We start from the raw sequence: 19,769 nt of genomic DNA, 5'->3' as shown, positions 1-19,769 counted from the left end.
GGTGGCCCACAGAGAGCAGCTGCAAACAGTAACAACATCACAATAACCAGAAGTGATGATAGTGATGCTGTTTTAGCTGGAACAGTATGGCAAAAGGTCCCTCACTGGAAAGGTTTGGTTTTTCCCCTACCAAAAGGTCCAGGAATCACACGGAAGTTTAAGCTGCTATTTTCCCAGAAGGTAGAATAAAACCGTATTACCTGCAGGGAGTGGGAGGGGATGTGTCTTGAAATCTGAGTAATATTCTAACCAAGGCCTTTTGTCTTTCAGCAAAGGTTTCCGTTGAACCTGATAAATCATTAATATTTCCTAAAGACAAAGTGTTGGAAGAAGGCTCCAATGTCACCATCTGTCTGATGTATGGGCAGAATGTATATAATGTATCCTGTAAGTTGCAAGATGAGCCAATCCATGGAGAACAACTTGATTCCCACGTGTCATTATTAAAATTGAACAATGTAGTTTTCCTTAGTGACACAGGGACAAACATCAATTGTCAAGCCACGAAGGGTCCTAAAAGAATATTTGGTACTGTTCTCTTTGTCTCGAGTAAGTATCAGAGCAGTGGTTCTCAATCTTCCTAATGCTGTGACCGTTTAATACCATTCCTCATGTTAGAGCGACCCCTGACCCAACCATTCTTCACAACTGTAATTCTCTATTGCTATAAATCCTAATGTAAATATCTGATATGCGACCCCCGTGGGTGTTATGACTCCCAGGCTGAGAACCACTGTATTAGAGTGTTAGATCTCCTTCGTTCTCATTTGCCAGAAGGCAAAGAAACATGTTCAAATGTGGTTTTAGTTGTCTTTGATTTCACAAGTTTTCCATAAAGAGGCTTTGAAAATAATGCCCGACAGCAATATTCCCAGGATATCCTATTTATCCACGATGTTTGGTATCAGTTTTATTCCTAGAACCAATAGTGTTAAAGGAAAGAGACTTCCGTTTATGACCTGCACCACTAAAAATATATTCTTCTCTGCCTCCACTCAACTGAACTGGAATCTTCTCCAAATCATGGAGGGAGGAGGGGTGTTGTTGTCAGTCAGCTAACTACAGAAAGAGGGTGCACAGAGGTTCAAAGACCTATGATAACCTTATCTCCTGGCTAGGCCTATCGGCTTGGTCATTTCTGTACATGGCATAGTACTGATGTAGAGAATCCATGAGTATGGGATGCGTCTAGCAGCAATGTATTAGTTCACCAAAAGTGGCCAATGCTGTTCTTAACTGAGTGGCCTGTTTCAGTGGGATGAGAACATGCTGACTTTTCTGTAGGTCACAACATGCCTGTGCTAGGTGATCTTCTGTGTGTGCTTTCAAATTTCCATCCATCGTATACCTAGACCATAGGACAGAATCTGAAACATCTCTCACTATTGCTGTAGGAGGTAATCCCAGGCCTGGATGCTTCCACCATCGGAATCCCCTACTCTAGGCTCTGGGAACAGAAGAGACTCTACATTTTTTGAGGAGCTTTGCCATTCCCAGAACTCTCTGCTCCCTACTGTAAAAGTGAATCAGTTCATAGTCTGGCTGACATACCTGGGCTTTAATGGACATCACAGAATCAATATGGGACACCAACCCTCTCTCAGATGGACACAGTGCCAACCTCATGCACATTATAGGCTATTTATCCCTAAGATATCGCAGGATGGGGAGAATCTAACACGGGGAAGTACCTGAAGAGCCTTTCTGGGGCTATTGATCTGCTGACTTCCATCTTTTGGTCCCTTCATTGTTTGGGGACTGTGATTTTAGACCCCAGGCAGAACTTCCCTTTGACTTGTCATTCAATCAAAGAGGTTAATTAGATCTTTCATCTTTTCCTTTGTATGGACAGAAGTGCTCGAGGAACCTAAGAATGTTTCCTGTGAAACCCGAGACTTTAAGACTTTGGACTGTTCATGGGAACCTGGGGTAGATACGACTTTGACTTGGCGTAAACAAAGATTCCAAAACTACACTTTATGTGAATCGTGAGTTGGCTCTGGTTACATCATCTACAGGGTCTTCCTTGTTTAATGGTCATGTGACAAGTGATTCTCTCTTAGAGAAGCACACACCCTTAGAGAAGACACACATACTCTTGGATGTGTCTTCCTTTCTTCTGGGTACGTCCTTTCCTCCTACCCATTATAGTTAAGCCTATACTAGTGTGTCTTTAAAAAAAACTCCAACTCTACTCATATTAAAAAGACATGCGGAACAGAAGTAGAGCTCTATCTAGACATTTCCGAAAATGTGTGCTGATATTTTAGAACTACCTTCTGGGATCACCAGAAAACTTTTTTTTGTGTTTTACAAGGGTATAGAATCTTCTACCTGATGTGCTCTGAAAGAACACGTACAATTACATAAGAGTAATAGATTGAGTATCTTTATATTAAAATAGTCTTATCTGCTGATATAACTAACATTCTCCAATTTTTATAAATTTTTAAGAATATTCAACTAGATCAATTGATGTTAATAGCACCCACAGGGAAATTTCATATATAGAAATTTAGTGAAACATTTTCATAATTGGTATCCATTGGTGACAGATCAATGGATTTATGGTTTTAATGTCCCAAGGAATTAGGATACATCTGCTTTGATGGAAGTGTTTAAATCCTGTCTTTCCTGTCTTGTTTTTTTCCCTCCACTTTTTAAGGTTCTCTAAGAGATGTGAGGTTTCTAACTACAGGAACTCCTATACCTGGCAAATCACTGAAGGCTCACAGGAAATGTATAACTTTACTCTCACAGCTGAAAACCAACTAAGGAAAAGAAGTGTCAACATTAATTTTAACCTGACCCATAGAGGTGAGACAGCAATGTCGCAGCCCATGATGGACACTAGTATGCCATTATATACAATTCGACCCAGTAAATTTGCTGCAGATACTGGCCTAGTTTACAACCCGAGTGAAGCTAATCTTTGTTCTTCTATTTGTTCACCCTTACCCTCATGGATGTGTGCGTTCCAAAGCACTTGTTTTGATTGTTGTGATAGTAAAAAGATAAAGATATAAGAATATGTTCTATGGTTGTGGTGAGGTGTGGGGGAAGGAGATGTCTTGGTGGGCCCATACCAAGGCATCCTTCCCCATGCCCCGAGGGCCGGCTACAGGATGGTATAGTATAAAACAGAGTTTATTTTGGGCTTGGGGAGGAGAGTTAAGAGAGTAGTATAGGCAGAGAATGGCAGAGAGAAGGAGAGAGTAGAGAAGTAGAGGCTGACCATGACCATGTGGAGAGAAGGGAGGAAGGGAATGGGGAGAGAGGGAGCAAGGGAGCAGGAGGCAAGAGAATAAGAGAACAAGAGAGTAAGAGAGTGAGGAGGGGGCAAGCAGCCCCTTTTATAGTGGGCCAGGTCTACCTGGATCTTGCCAGGTAACTGTGGGGAGGAGCATACCTGGTTGTTGCCAGGTAACTGTAGGGGTAGAGTCCAGACAGAGTACCAACATTGATCAGACCTCAAGTATCAGTGAGCTCGCTAACAAACTTGAAAACTAGTATCGAGGCATATACTTATTGCATGGCCTCTCCCAGAACCTCTCTCTCTACTCTTCTACCTAGACTGTCTATTGCTTTCAGTTGTATGTAGGAATATGGATGTGTATTCTCATTCCCTGTTCTTTTAAGGATCTGGGAAGTTTGGGCCCTATTGTATAACAAGGCGTCTATAGCAATCTAGGAATTACTTTTTATATAATATTATATAATATTGGCATGATGTGTTTACCCTGGAAACATTGCTGTAATCTCTTCTTTGTACTACTATGTAGCACTTCCTGTGAACATACACTATTTGTTCATTCATCTCTTTCAGTGGCTTTCAAGTTGTATCATGTTTTGCTTGGGGTAGAGTTTTAATTAATTTAGGATTTTACATGTGCCTGTAGACATGTCCATATTTTCTCAGTATGTGCCTAAAATGGAATTGGCAAAGACATAGTATTCCTGAGTGCTTACCTCTCAAATGTGTTCTGAAGTAGTTTTCCCAGTTACATGCTCACTCTGTGAGCTTACTTAGTCTCCCGAAGGTTGTAGAATCGCTGTTTATTTTTTAATTGAGCCTAAGATGGTATTTCTTGATGGTTACAAGTTTAAATATCTCTCCCTATACTGGAAACACAACCATTTTCTCCTTTATGATGTGCTGGGTCATGTTATTTATTCGTTCATTCCTCTACTGGTTGTTAGTTTTCCCATGGTGAGGGTGTGACTAATTACTCTTCTCTATAACAAACACCCCACCAGGCTTGGTTCAAGCCTTAGCCCCACTTCCCACCGCTATCCCGTATGTAGGGGGTGGGGGTGGGGGAATGACAGGGACAGACATTGTGACTGTCATCACAGTATGTAGTTTGGCATAAGAGCAGATTGGACTATCCATGCTCAATTTTAGTCAAAAGGTTGCCATCTACTGGTCAGATGACAGCCACAACACTCATTTGGTTTTGGTTTGACAAGGCTGTCAGTAAACCTTGCCAATAGGTTTTTAATTCTCCACAATTAAATATCGGGAAGAGTTTAAACATCATGGATGGGTAATTTGACCCTTCTGATAAGTGAGACATCTGTTCAAGGGGTAAATGGTCCCCATCTTAAATGCACAATTTCACTGAATAACTAAGCTCTGTTAACCCTGCTCCATTTCACTCGCAGAATTTGTATTTAACCAAGTAAGAACTGGTGGTTCCTGCCATGGCGGCGCATGTAAAGCTTTGGTTATCTGAAGCCTGGTCTGAGAATGGTACTTATCAGCAAGCAAGGAACTCCCAGTGTTAGCAAGGCCCAAGCACTTGGGAAGCTGAGATAGATGAGCATGAGTTTTACCCTATCCTTTGTAATATAGTGAAACCCTGGAATGAAGCAAGGAAGAAAGGGCTGGGACAGGAGGTGGAGGTCAATGCCCATGCTCCAATTCTGAGACTTATATAAACCTGGTGGCAGTTTTCTGCTATCATACTCTGTACTCAAGCACACTTGGAGGTTCTGAACAGCGAAGACTGCATTAGGCTAGCAGAGTCTAAAGGTTCTGAGGGTGAGAATGTGAGGGTTGGACCATGTCTTGCTGAATGGCTTGCAAGGCATCCTGTTACAGGAGGCTCCATTTAAAGGCAGGGATGCTGTCCATCACCCTGATGTAGAGAACCAAAATGACAGAGGCTGCTTAGAGAGACACTTAGTCATTCCCTACCTCCTCCTCATTTCTGGGTTAATCAGGCCAACCTATCATTTTTCTCTCTGGGGTATTCTTTTGGCTTTCAGCTCATATGGTTCTGGCATTTGGCATGATATAAGAAGTCTGCTGTTTGTTTTCATGCTTAGAAGAGCTCTGTGAATGGTCAACTTGGATATCACAAGGTGACAAGGGTGTTTGAAACATCTTTTAAAAATCTATGTTAAGTTCCATATAAACAAGGCCATGTCCTGTTCTCCATTTCCTAGGCAGGAGTTTCCCATGTGATGGCCCATAGCCATTCTCCACATTTCCCAGCTGACTCCTAGCCAGGGTCTCATTTCCCACACTGTACTTTCCTGTTCTAAAATGTTAAACCGGTTCTTTTTTTTTTTTCTCCTCCTTTCTGCCATTATTATTTAGTTTACCTTTTGTTCCGCACACCATTCTTTGCACAGAGAGGTAGACATTTAGAGTGTAGTTTGATGCTATGTTCATCTCACCTGTCTTGGCCAGACTTATGGTACCATGCATGTGTTTCCTACTCTGTGATGGGCCATTAATCCCAGCATAAAGGTGCTGGTTACCCCTACAGCATTCATACCGCTATTGCATCTAAAAGCATCTTACCACACTGGTCATTATTACAGTTCACTGGGTTCACAGTTGGTGACATTGTTGACGGCCTTCCTACCCTCCCACAGCAGTCTGTATAACTTCTTCCAGAAAGATACCCAGTGGCAGGAAACCTTCTGGTCACTATTGACTTGATTTCTCCATGTCCTGTGACTAATGTGTGCTGTAGCTTCAGCAGTAAGGTCTTACCGTCAAGTTCGAGGGGGCAGCCAAGAGCACTGGGAATAACTTGCACTATTTTAAGAGTCTCTGGAATGCCTCTGATCAACAATTTAAGGGAATGTGCTGGGTTCCTTTATTTGCCAATGTACCGTACCTGGGATGAGCATAGTCCCCGGTGTAGGATAACTCTTTTAAATGAAAAGTTATACATGCGATGCTTCTAAAATACTTGTTTTCTCTATGGGTTTTCAAACATCCTTAGTGTCTGAATGTCCCTGCCCCATCTCAGCCAAGCCTCACCATCCCTTGCCTTATGTAACCCACCTCTACGTTAGCCTCCCCACGTTCTTTTTCCCTTTTATTAGCTTCAGTTTCTTCGCTGAGAACTACTGTCCTTCTATTCATTTCACCTGTGTGGCTTTCGCTCATGGACTTATTTTAAACTCTCCTGGGGCAGTTCTAGCACGTGGGTCATTTGGAGGCAGGTGTTTGTTAATGATCTTTTCCCTTGAAAATTGGTAAGATTATTATCAAATGTTTTGTATACTGGGTTGCTTGGAGGTATTCCTTGATATTGTGAATATTATTTTAGTTAGACTTTGGTTGCATTATAACCTTTCTCTATTGGCAGCCTTCTTTAAAGTTTGACTCTCCTCCACAACCTGACTGATGGTATTTAATTTTAAGTGCCTGTGTGTAGTTACATTTTGTGTTTTATTTCAGTGATTAATGTACTTAGTATTAATATATAAGGGCAATTAGTGAATGAAAGAGATTATATACTTGACACAGTACATATGGTCAGCAAGCCCAGTATTGTCTGCATTTTTCTAAACATAAGCAAAAAGCACTGGTGAATGAATAAGTGGTGAAATGAATTGCCTATTTACTAAGCTCTGTGTTTGGATCTGCTTGAGTTCTTTTTTTTTTTTTTTGTTTCTTGTTCTTTTATTGACAGTTCATCCAAAGGCTCCGCAGGACGTCACCCTTAAAATTATAGGTGCTACAAAAGCCAACATGACTTGGAAGGTTCACTCCCATGGAAACAACTACACACTTTTGTGTCAGGTTAAACTCCAATATGGAGAAGTGATTCATGTAAGAACATTTGTTCATTTCCTGTTTTAAAAATCGTCAATGTGTCTTAGCAGAGAGATGGCAGAGTGGGCTTTTTTTTTTTTTTTTTTTTCAGCTTGGGTGGCACACACTTGTAATCCTACCATTCAAACGGTTTACTTAGGAGATCACAAGTTTAAAGCTGTCTTTAGCTACATAACCAAAATACAAACAAAAACATGCCTTATTTCAAACCAAACATGCTGGTGCACACCTGTAACTGGAGAGGCAGAGGCAGGAGGATTACTACAAGTTGGAGACTTGCCTGATGAACATAGTGAGTTCCAAGCTAACCAGGGATACATTGAAAGACTTTGCCCCCCAAACAAAAAGAACAACCCAACAATACATGATAAACTACTCCATCAGGCCCTTACTTCAACATTGGTTCATAGTGTGGATGATCTGTTGATAGTGGGTCCTGCAATTGATCTAAATATTTGGCATGAAAAAAAGCAAGCAAGCAAGCAAACAAAACGTAAGGAGGAAAAATTTTCCCTTGAAAGACCTGGTCTTAATCCAAATTAGAGACTGTAGTATTCAGATTTGGCCTTTCGACACAAATGCAACTGTAGTCTGTTTTTCCTTCACTTTCGTGACCCAGGAGCACAATGTTTCTGTCCACATGAGCGCAAACTACCTCTTCAGTGATCTGGATCCAGACACAAAGTACAAGGCTTTTGTGCGCTGTGCAAGTGCCAACCACTTCTGGAAATGGAGCGACTGGACCCAAAAAGAGTTCAGCACACCCGAGACTGGTATGTGTGACTTCCTGGTATTGATATCATGGTGTAAGCCAAAGAATATGGGATGACTTTCTTCAGAGCTTTTATTTGTGCCAAATGCTGGGAGGAATGTGTTAAAGCAGATGTCATATTTTATTTTTTTATTAAACTAATAAAATTTATTTTAAAATATACAACTCAGTATCGACATTTTTAAGTCATCAAAATAATTTATAGGAGTTAATGCCTCTTGAATATATATGATATCTTCTGAAGCTAAAAGTAATATGCACTCAGCCAGTTTTTAAAATCTATTTGGAACATTAAACATAATAGAAGTAGAAAAAAATCTCTTATGAAGTCCTCTATGAAAGGACGTTATGACAGGTTCCTGGTTAGACAGAAACCATTCCACCTCCAGGGGAGAATACGCACTGTAACTGTGGCTTCATAGAATGAACTGGGTAGTGTTCCTTCTGTTTCTATTTTGTGGAGTAGTTTGAAGAGTATTGGTCTTAGGTCTTTTTTAAAGGTCTGATAGAATTCTGCACTAAACCCATCTGGTCCTGAGCTTTTTATGGTTGGGAGATTTTAATGACTGCTTCTATTTCTTTAGGGGTTATGGGACTGTTTAGATGGTTTATCTCTTCCTGATTTAATTTAGGTATTTGGTATCTGTCTAGAAAATTGTCCATTTTATCTAGATTTTCCAGTTTTGTTGAACATAGGCTTTTGTAGTAGGATCTGATGATTTTTTAAAATTTCCTCAGTTTCTGTTGTTATGTCTCCCTTTTCATTTCTGATTTTGTTAATTTGGATACTGTCTCTGTGCCCTCCAGTGAGTCTGGCTAAGGGTTCTTCTATCTTGTTGATTTTCTCAACGAACCAGCTCCTGCTTTTGTTGATTCTTTTTATAGTTCTTTTTTTTTTTTCTCTCCTTGTTTGATTTCAGCCCTGTGTTTGATTATTTCCTCCTCTTGGGTGTATTTGCTTCTTTTTGTTCTAGAGCTTTCAGGTGTGATGATAAGCTGGTAGGTGTGCTCTCTCCAGTTTCTTTTTGGAGGAACTCAGAGCTGAGTTTTCCTCTTAGCACTGCTTTCATTGTGTCCCATAAATTTGGGTATGTTGTGCCTTCATTTTCATTAAATTCTAAAAAGTCTTTAATTTCTTTCTTTATTTCTTCCTTGACCAAGTTATCAATGAGTAGGGTGTTGTTCAGCTTACATGTGTACGTGGGCTTCCTGTTGTTTTTGTTGTTATTGAAGACCATCCTCAGTCATGGTGATCTGATGGGATGCATGGGATTATTTCAATCTTCTTGTATCTGCTTTGTGACCAATTATATGGTCAGTTTTGGAGAAGGTACCATGAGGTGCTGAGAAGAAGGTATATTATTCTGTTTTAGGATAAAATGCTCTATAGATATCTGTTAAATCTATTTGGTCCATAACTTCTGTTAGTTTCATTGTGTCTCTGTTTAGTTTCTGTTTCCATGATCTGTCCATTGATGAGAGTGGGGTGTTGAAGTCTCCCACTATTATTGTGTGAAGTGCAATGTGTGCTTTGAGCTTTAGTAAAGTTTCTTTTATGAATGTGGATGCCTTTGAATTTAGATCTTCAGAATCGAGAGTTCTTGGTAGAATTTTTCCTTTGATGAGTATGACATGTTCTTCCTTATCCTTTTTGATAACTTTTGGTTGAAAGTCTATTTTATTTGATATTAGAAGGACTACTTGAGCTTGCTTATTGGGACCATTTGCTTGGAAAATTGTTTTCTAGTCCTTTATTCTGTGATGGTGTCTGTCCTTGACACTGAGGTGCATTTCCTGTATGCAGCAAAGTTCTGGGTCCTGTTTACATATCTAGTCCGTTTTTCTATGTATTTTTATTGGGGAACTGCATCCGTTGACATTAAGAGATATTAAGGAATAGTGATTGTTGCTTCCTGTTATTTTTGGTGTTATTTTTGTGTTTGTGTGGCTATCTTCTTTTGGGTTTGTTAAAAGATTTCTTTCTTGCTTTTTCTAGGGTGTAGTTGCCCTCATTGTATAGGCGTTTTCCATTTCTGACTAGATTTGTGGAAATATATTGTGTAAACTTGTTTTTGTCATTGAATATCTTGGTTTCTCCATCTATGGTGATTGAGAGTTTTGCTGGGTATAGTAGCCTGGGCTGGCATTTGTGTTCTCTTAGGGTCTCTATGAGATCTGCCCAGGCTCTTCTGGCTTTCATAGACTTTGGTGAGAAGTCTGGTGTAATTCTGATAGGTCTGCCTTTATATGTTAGTTGACATTTTTCCCTTACTGCTTTTAATATTCTTTCTTTGTTTTGTGCATTTGGTGTTTTGATTATTATGTGAAGGGAGGAATTTCTTTTCTGGTCCAATCTATTTGGGGTTCTGTAGGCCTCTTGTATGTTTATAGGCATCTCTTTCTTTAGGTTAGGGAAGTTTTCTTCTATAATTTTGTTGAAGATATTTACTGGCCCTTTAAGTTGGGAATCTTCACTCTCTCCTATACCTATTATCCGTAGGTTTGGTCTTCTCATCGTGTCCTGGATATCCTGGATGTTGTGGATTAGGAGCTTTTTGCATTTTGCATTTTCTCTGACTGTTGTGTCAATGTTTTCTATGGGTCTCTTCTGCACCTGAGATTCTCTCTTCTATCTCTTGTATTCTGTTGGTGATGCTTGCATCTATGACTCCTTATCTCTTTCCTAGGTTTTCTATCTTCAGGGTTGTCTACTTTGTGATTTCTTTATTGTTTCTATTTCCATTTTTAGATCCTGGAAGGTTTTGTTTAATTCCTTCACTTGTTTGGTTGTGCTTTCCTATAATTCTTTCAGGGATTTTTTTATGTTTCCTATTTAAGGGCTTCTACCTGTTTACCTGTGTTCTCCTGTGTTTCTTTAAGGGAGTTATTTATGTCCTTCTTAAAGTCCCCTATCATCATCATGAGATGTGATTTTAAATCAGAGTCTTGCTTTTGTGGTGTCTTGGAGTATCCAGGGCTCGCTGTGGTGAGAGAACTGGTTTCTGATGATGCCAAGTAGCCTTGGTTTCTGTTGCTTAAGTTCTTGCCCTTGCCTCTTGCCACCTGGTTGTCTCTGGTGTTAGCTGGTCTTGCTGTCTCTGACTGTGGCTTGTCCCTCCTGCAAGCCCGTGTGTCAGTACTTCTGGGAGACCATTTCTCTCCAGGAGGAATTTGGGTATGGAGAGCTGTGACAAAATCCTGGATGCAGGTGGAAACTGGAAAGATTCTGTCCCCTGCTCTTCCTTGGCTCCTGTGTCCTGATGGTTCCAGTTGGGTCCCTCTTAGGCCAGAAATTTGAGCAGAAGTAGTGGTCTCACCTGTGCTCACAGGTGTGTCGGCACTCCTGGAAGACCAGCTCTCAGGAAGCAGTAACATAGGGCACCATGGCACAGGATCAACTCCAGCCACAGACCAGATGCCATACTTTAAAGTTGGGCTTAATGCCTAATGAGCAAAGGCATTTGATAACCATGTTACTTCTAGTATATGTATTTTTCAAGTAGTTTCTTTGCTATTGCTGGGAATATTGCTTTGGATTTAGGTGTGGATCTTTAACTCAGGACAGAGGACAAAAGATGTCAGTGCCTTGGAAAGCACTGGCTTCGTTCCACATAGCAGCAGAGTGACCTTGGGTATGTTGTGGTATTTGGGACAGTCATCTTTAGTAAGTGGTTCTTCTCAGTGCTTGTATGCCAGGGTCCTCTCCAATTGCCTTTGGTAGATTTCTTCTGTCCTGAGCATGCATGGATATTCTCCAAAGAACTATGGATGTCAAGAGATGAGATGAGCTAACCCTGCTCTCAAACCTTTCCAGTTCAAGATAAAACTATGGCTACTAGCTATTTTCTAGATGAGGCAACTTATGCCTAAGCATGGAAGGGACTTGCTGTGGTTGCCTAGTTGTCGAATAACAGACGCATGATAAAGCAATAGAAGCTCATCTCTGATTCTTCATGATGCTCCGTGCTCCTTATTGCATATGGGGCAACTGTTCTTATCCTCCTGATATGTAGGAGATCACGAAGGCAGAGAGGTAAAGCATGGGACTGCACTGGGGCTCACTTGCAGCAGCCTGCCTCCTTCCTCTCTCTTGGTCAGTCATTACCCCTTTGATATCATGCAGACTCAAGCTCTAGTTATGTTAACGTCAAAGGAAAGTTTGCATGTGCATGTTTGTCACTTCTTGCTGTCTGTGTGTAGTTGGTGGAGATTCTGTGTCATTCTAGAAGTACCATTTTAAAGGAAAAAAAATGACAAATCCACAATCAGAATATATACATGAGATGGCCATGGAAGGGCTCAGCCTCCCATTTCCACCCTGTGGTTGCTTCTTACCTCCCACCCATCAAGGATCTGGCCATCTTGTAGGGTATGCAGACTGCCCAAGAAAGCTGTTGTGGTATTCATCTCAGCTGTTGAATTATTAAATGACTTTAATTTTGATACTGTCAGCTTACTTTAAATCTTTGCAATTTTCATTAGTTATAATAAAAGTGTTGTGTAAAGAGAAAGTAGCCAAGGGGAAGGGTGTCTTTGGATTATAATACAGTAAATCTGAAAAGATGTCTGCCTGCTTTGGATGATAAGAAAATGAAGGGAGAGTAGGAGATGCCTCAGTGGGTAAACAAGGTTGCCACTGAGCCTGCCTTTGCTTTCCTTCAATTTCAAAGCTGAGTTTGGTCCCTGGGACCACAAGGTAGAAAAAAGGATCAAATTTCATCATGTTTTCCTCTTTCTATATGGGCATCAAGACACTAGCACCTATACACATACAAACACACAAACACACATAAACAAGTAATGAAATAAATCTTTTTTAAAGAAAGTGAGATAAGTCTACTAACAGTGAATCTATAGATGCACTGTCATCTTACCTCATCCTAAGGGCTGAGAACTCTAGTGTTTAAGTGGATTTTATTAGCATGGAGTTAAATGAGAGCACACTAGATGCTGTACTCTATTTACAATATATAGCCATACCAATTGGATGAGGCACTTGAGTCTTTTTGTTTTGTCTGTTTTTTTTTTTTTTTTTTTTTTTTTTTTTTTGAGTAATGATTTACAGACCAGCACAAGATGGAGTCTAATGCTGTGCCTATTTCTTATGCTTTTTGTTTAGCAAGTTAAAACCTGCTCCAATAATTTAACGACATATATGATCACCTTGAAGTTTTGTGTGAAGTGTCAGGAATTAACCGAAACAATGAGCTGGTTATTGATGCAGTCGGCTGTAGTTTTCTAACACAAGAGATCAAGTTTTGTGTACTGTGCCCACGCATGGCCCCTTCATCTCATCTCATATTACTGCCCTTTCAAAAACAAAACAGAACAGAATGTAGAAAAAGGTGAATCAGCTCCATTTTGTTAAATATTACACATGTGTGACAGTTGATGTAACATGTCCATGTCATAGATAGACACATTTTTTTTAATTAGGTATTTATTTCATTTACATTTCCAATACTATCGCAAAAGATAGCTGGCAGGATCAGGAAGCAGAGGGGCAAGGAAGTACTTCCAGGTTGTAACTCCAGTGAGAGGTCAGCAGAGGTCATAAAAGCCAGGCAGGGCCCCTGAGCTTGCTACCCCAAAGGCCTAGGTCAGTGTGTGTCTCTCTCTCAGCCTTGCACAAGGAAATTGTTGCTGTCTAGGGAAAAAAAGGGAAACTGATCTACATCCTCATAGAATTGTTCTGACAATAAAATAAAATAAAATAAAATAAAATAAAATAAAATAAAATAAAATCATTAGTTGCCTCCAGAGGCTCTAGGGCTGATTGGTAGGGTTCAAGTTTGGTACTGTGTTCAGGGCAGCTGATCTTTGTTTTTAAATCACCTCAAAGCACCTACTAGAAACATATATGGTCAGGTACTTAATGTAATATGGCATCATGTACAATGAATATATACAGTGAAAGTATTTAAAAGTCACACAGTGAGTGCTGAGTGAGCAGAGTGGCTGGGGACCCATGGATGGAAGTCACAGAAAGTGAGAAGCTTGGTTAACCAGCCCCTGGGAGGACTGGTCATAACCATGGCTTGGAACAGCAGTTCTCAAACTGTGGGTCATGACCCCTACCAAGGGTCGCATATCAGATATCCTGCACATCAGATATTTACATTATAATTCATAACTAGCAGTTACAATTATGAAGTAACAACAAAATAATTTTATGGTTGTGGGAGCAGAGGTCACTACGACATGAAGAGCTGTATTAAAAGGCATTAGGAAGGTTGAGAACCACTTAGAAGAACATTGGACCTGACCTAAAGCTGTACCACAGAGCAATTTTGATAAAAACTCATGGTACTGGTATAGCGACAGACAAGTAGACCAATGGAATAGAATTGAGGACCCAGAAATGAACCCATACACCTATGGCCACTTGATCTTTGACAAGGGAGCTAAAACCATCCAGTGGACAAAAGACAGCATTTTCAACAAATGGTGCTGGCACAACTGGCAGTTATCACGTAGAAGAATACAAATTGATCTATTCTTATCTCCTTGTACTAAGGTCAAATCTAAGTGGATCAAGGAACTCCACATAAAACCAGAGACACTGAAACTTATAGAGGAGAAAGTGGAGGAAAGCCTCGAAGATATGGGCACAGGGGGAAAAAAATTCTGAATAGAACAGCAATGGCTTGTGCCGTAAGATCAAAAATCGATAAATGGGACCTCATAAAATTGCAAAGCTTCTGTAAGGCAAGAGACACTGTCAATAAGACAAAAAGGCCACCAACAGATTGGGAAAGGATCTTTACCTATCCTAAATCAGATAGGGGACTAATATCCAATATATATAAAGAACTCAAGAAGATGGACTCCAGAAAATCAAATAACCCCATTAAAAATGGGGCTCAGAACTAAACAAAGAATTCTCACCTGAGGAATACCGAATGGCTGAGAAGCATCTGAAAAAAATGTTCAGCATCCTTAATCATCAGGGAAATGCAAATCAAAACAACCCTGAGGTTACACCTCACACCAGTCAGAATGACTAAGATAAAAAAAATTCAGGTGACAGCAGATGCTGGCGAGGATGTGGAGAAAGAGGAACACTCCTCCATTGTTGGTGGGATTGCAAGCTTGTACAACCACTCTAGAAATCAGTCTGGCGGTTCCTCAGAAAATTGGACATAGTACTACCGGAGGATCCCGCAATACCTCTCCTGGGCATATATCCAGAAGATGTTCCAAGTGGTAAGAAAGACACATGTTCCACTATGTTCATAGCAGCCTTATTTATAATAGCCAAAAGCTGGAAAGAACCCAGATGCCCCTAAACAGAGGAATGGATACAGAAAATGTGGTACATTTACACAATGGAGTACTACTCAGCTACTAAAAAGAATGAATTTATGAAATTCCTAGGCAAATGGATGGACCTGGAGGGTATCATCCTGAGTGAGGTAACCCAATCACAAAAGAACTCACATGATATGTACTTACTGATAAGTAGATATTAGCCCATAAACTTAGAATACCCAAGATACAAGATACAATTTTCGAAACACATGAAACTGAAGAAGAACGAAGACCAAAGTGTGGACACTTTGCCCCTTCTTAGAATTGGGAACAAAAGACCCATGAAAGGAGTTACAGAGACAAAGTTTGGAGCTGAGATGAAAGGATGGACCATCTAGAGACTGCCATACCTGGAGATCCATTCCATAATCAGCCTCCAAACGCTGACACCATTGCATACACTAGCAAGATTTTGCTGAAAGGACCCAAATAGAGCTGTCTCTTGTGAGACTATGCCGGGGCCTAGCAAACACAGAAGTGGATGCTCACAGCCAGCTATTGGATGGATCACAGGGCCCCCAATGGAGGAGCTAGAGAAAGTACCCAAGGAGCTGGGGGGATCTGCAACCCTGTAGGTGGAACAACAATATGAACTAACCAGTACCCCCTGGAGCTCATGTCTCTAGCTGCACATGTATCAAAAGATGGCCTAGTTAGCCATCAGTGGAAAGAGAGGTCCATTGGTAGTGCAAACTTTATATGCCTCAATATGAGGGAACACCAGGGCCAAGAAGTGGGAGTGGGTGGGTGGGGGAGGGTGAGGGGAGGGTGTGAGGGACTTTTGGGATAGCACTGGAAATGTAAATGAAGAAAATCCCTAAAAAAAAAAAAAAAGCACATGGAAAGTATGACCTTCCTTGCAGACAAAATGACCTTGGGACTTGTCTTTGGTTCAGCTCCCTCACAGGCTCTTGATGTATGGAGACAAGTGTGGTCGGAGAATGGAAGACGCATTGTGACTTTATTCTGGAAGGTAAGACTTGCAGCTTCAGAAGGTCTGACTTGCTGCTTCTGGATAGCAACGCACTCCCCAGTTCACCAGGAGAAACCATGGTGTCAGTCTCATAGGGCTGGTTATCAGGGAGAAAGACCCACTCCATACCTGGTCCTAGTGCTTGGCCTACAGTTCCCTGAGCCCAACTGATGGCTGATGGTTGGTTCTGATTGTTAGAATCTTTCCTGAATGTTCTACTCAGGTCCACTGTAACTTTTGCAAGGCTCAAGACAAAGAAATATGTCTAGAGTCACACACTCTACTTCTGATTTGTGGATAGGTAAATACAAAATTTTCGAATCAAGCTATTAATTTATACTAGATCAACGTTATTTTTCTGCCTGGCCCAATCCACTGCATGACAACCTGGAAGGCCAGCTTTGTATTCAGGGCTCTGAGATACAGAGATACATGAGATAAGCTGTCTCATGCCAAAGCATAGTAATAGGAGATTGTTGGCCCATTGTCGCAGCCTCACCAACTTTTCTTCTCCCCTTGAGTTTGGCACAGTCTTTGGGGTCTCTGCATATATGTATGGCTCTGCTAAGATGTCTGAGTTCTGTCCACTCCCTAAGGGGGCAGCTACCACTTAATCTGAGATCTAGGGGTCCACAAAGCAGGACATAGCCTGCTCCAGGAAGAACAGACCTCAAAAAGCACTGATGGATGCTGACCTGGGAGGGCCAGGGCTTCTCTGCAACCATGAGCATCTTCTAGAAGAGGGAATATGAACTAGCGGGCAGAGGTCGGAATAAGGGAAGACCAGGTAAAGGGAGGCCAGGACACAGGCTCTTCTTACTGGATGCTGGTTCCACTCCTGTATCTTCTTTTAGCTGCCTTATAATCTTATTTCCTCTGGAGCTAAGGAGTCTACATTTCTCTTGACTTTTGACTCGGTCCCTGCTCTCTGGACACACTATAAATCTTTAATATAAGCTCTAAATGATTTTAGTCTCTGCTCTCTTCAGTTAGATTGACACACCTGATTCTAAGCGTGGTGTTGAGATGATAACCCTATTTAATTTTATGAATGTTCTGGTGTATGTGTATGTGCTCATGTGCACACACACACAGACATATATTTGTTCTAATATGTTTATATGTATGAATGTGTGAATGTGGTAGATAGTGCGCACATAGGTGTGTGCATATATACATATATATATATATATGTATGTATATATATACACATATATGGATATGTTCTTATGTATATGTGGATTGGGCAGCTAAGGGATGGGAGAAATGAAAAAGTTATTTTAGACTACAGCCATTTTGAAAGGATTATCATCTTTTTCAGCCACTATTAAAATCACAGGCCAATGGCAAAATCATATCCTATAATATAGTTGTAGAAAATGAAGCCAAACCAACTGAGTCAGAACACTACTGTGTCTGGGCACCAGCCCTCAGCACAAACCTGAGCCTTGACCTGCAACCTTACAAGATTCGCATCACAGCCAACAACAGCATGGGGGCATCTCCTGAGTCCTTGATGGTCCTTTCTAATGATTCTGGACACGGTGAGTTGGCATTTGGCAATTTGGCTTCCACTCTTAAGGGAAACATTGATGATATTTCCAAGTAGTGACAGACAAAGCCATGACTTGCGACACATTCAGAGCTGGGTGTATCAGCAGGTTGCAATATGACCTTCACAGTGGTCCAGCACACTCTGTCCTTGCGTTCTTCCACACATTCAAGAGATGGTCTAAAATTCATGTGAGTGAATGCAATCTCACACACACCAATTATCCCTGAGCGTCAAGACAGTGCCCTAGAGACTTTTGTCTTGTGAGATATGGATTATATTTACTCTGCTATGACTTGCCAATTCTTATCCCTATAAAGAGTTTATGGTACAGCCATGCTGATGGAGCAGGTCTGTATCCACAACACTCAGGAGGTTGAGGCAGGGGGATCATGATTTTGAGGCCAGTCTCTGCTACATAGTGAGACTACATTGAGAGAGAGAACAGTGGTAGGGGCTGAGGAGCCCATGAATATCATGGATATCAAAGGAGAGCTGACATACTCTTTCAGGAGACATTGTAATTTGGCCAAGTTTGTAGAATAAGAACAGATGATAACCTGCTAATCTTTCAGCCAACGAAGGATTGGGCAAAGAGGAAGTGATCTCACATCTAAACCTTAAGAGTAACATTAATGCCCTTCTTGACTGAGCCATAGAAAATCTGGGCATAGTATATGCTTAGCCTTATGCTTTGAAACACTGTACATAATAAAAGACAAAAGGGAGTTGACCTGCTAAGGTCATTATTAACGTACCTTGCGATGATGCCATCCTACAGTTCTTGCTGTAAAGGTGCCAGGGCCTTCTCATGGGACTAGGAAAGATCGCATAGTTCCATCCCATTTCAGTTTAAGTTTAGGCTAAGTGAACCATATTAGAAGGTATTTCATTTTCCAACAGGCTCTATGTGAAATCCTTTCAATTGCTCTGGAGCAGGGCTACACTTTAACCTTGACACTGAAGATCTTTACCAATTGCCACAAAATTTCACTAAAACCCACAGTTCAGATTTTTCTGAGCATCCTGCTTCACCTGGAAGTTCTGGTTACTAGTTAATCATTGAGTGACATAAGATGCTGCTCCTCTTCCCAGGGCACTGTTACACAGCAGGAGCACAGCTCTAGACATAAAGTCAAAGTCGTTGAGATGCTTTCTTCATGTGCTGGTTCCCAGTGGAAGCTGACCCACACAGCTTCCTCCCCTTCCTCCATCAAAGAAAGAAATCGGTCTCACGCCAAAACTGACATTTCTTCTTCACTTGTTCAGAGATGTCAGGAATGTGGACCCTCACTCCTTAAAAGCACTGGAGACTCAAAGCAGCGGGAACAAGGAGATTTATTTCATGACCTTACAAGGCTGAGTGTGACCCGGGAAAGACCATTGATTGAGCATGGAAGCAGTCTTTGTCACCCTAACACACAAGTCTCCTCCATCCCTTTCCACTTTGGCTGAACAATCAAAAAATTCAATCTCACAGTCATCCAGGACTTACCTTTCCCTCTGCCACGTACTGTTGCCATTCCCCAAACAGAGCCTGTGCTGGATTCCTCGAGATGTTTTATGTAACTGTTGATTTAAACCCTATCAGTTGGACGGCCTAGCAGGAAAGCTTGGCTGCTAGTAATTTGCTGCTCTCTGCCCTTAGTTTGGCTGCTGGTAGTGAAAGGTATCCTTAGCAAGTGTCTCATCATGGTTCCTGTGTTTTCTGTTCCCTTGGAGTTGCTGGAGGCAATCTTGAAAGCAAACCATTACACACACATCACAAGTGAGCCGTGTACATGAGCATCCCAAACATAGGCCCTCCTCCTCAGCAAGTGCTGCTTTGAAGCTGGTTCAAAACAGGATGTAAAGGCTGGAGATAGTGAGGAACACCTGTCCTCACTATCTCACTAACACTCAGTCCTCTATAGCACTTAGATGTTCTTACCTGTGAGATGCTGTGTAAGTCAACTTCCCATGGTTATGACAAAGTACTGGAGGGAAACAAACTATAAGAAGGTACAGTTTGTTCTGGTTCATAGTTGTAGAGCCTGGGATCGTGGTTGGTTAGTTTGTTGCTTTGGGGGCTGTGGGGAAC

At 41.2% G+C, this 19,769-nt stretch overlaps 1 protein-coding gene across 5 annotated transcripts in view; it reads left to right on the top strand.

Moving 5' to 3' along the window:
- Osmr (oncostatin M receptor) overlaps positions 1 to 19,769 on the top strand; it is a 61,401-nt gene that overhangs the window by 30,199 nt on the left and 11,433 nt on the right. For all 5 annotated transcript variants that reach the window (XM_006519973.4, XM_030248385.1, XM_006519976.2 and 2 more), the window contains 7 exons: positions 271 to 549; positions 1,853 to 1,988; positions 2,666 to 2,817; positions 6,939 to 7,078; positions 7,701 to 7,854; positions 16,061 to 16,137; positions 17,459 to 17,681. In XM_006519973.4, the coding sequence (XP_006520036.1) occupies positions 271 to 549; positions 1,853 to 1,988; positions 2,666 to 2,817; positions 6,939 to 7,078; positions 7,701 to 7,854; positions 16,061 to 16,137; positions 17,459 to 17,681 (1,161 nt within the window). The remainder of the gene's footprint in view (positions 1 to 270; positions 550 to 1,852; positions 1,989 to 2,665; positions 2,818 to 6,938; positions 7,079 to 7,700; positions 7,855 to 16,060; positions 16,138 to 17,458; positions 17,682 to 19,769) is intronic.

This window comes from Mus musculus, chromosome 15 (genome assembly GCF_000001635.26).
Source record: "Mus musculus strain C57BL/6J chromosome 15, GRCm38.p6 C57BL/6J".
Classification (NCBI taxonomy): domain Eukaryota; kingdom Metazoa; phylum Chordata; class Mammalia; order Rodentia; family Muridae; genus Mus; species Mus musculus.
Note: the sequence above shows the minus strand (reverse complement) of the source record. Positions and strands in the feature narration are given on the sequence as shown.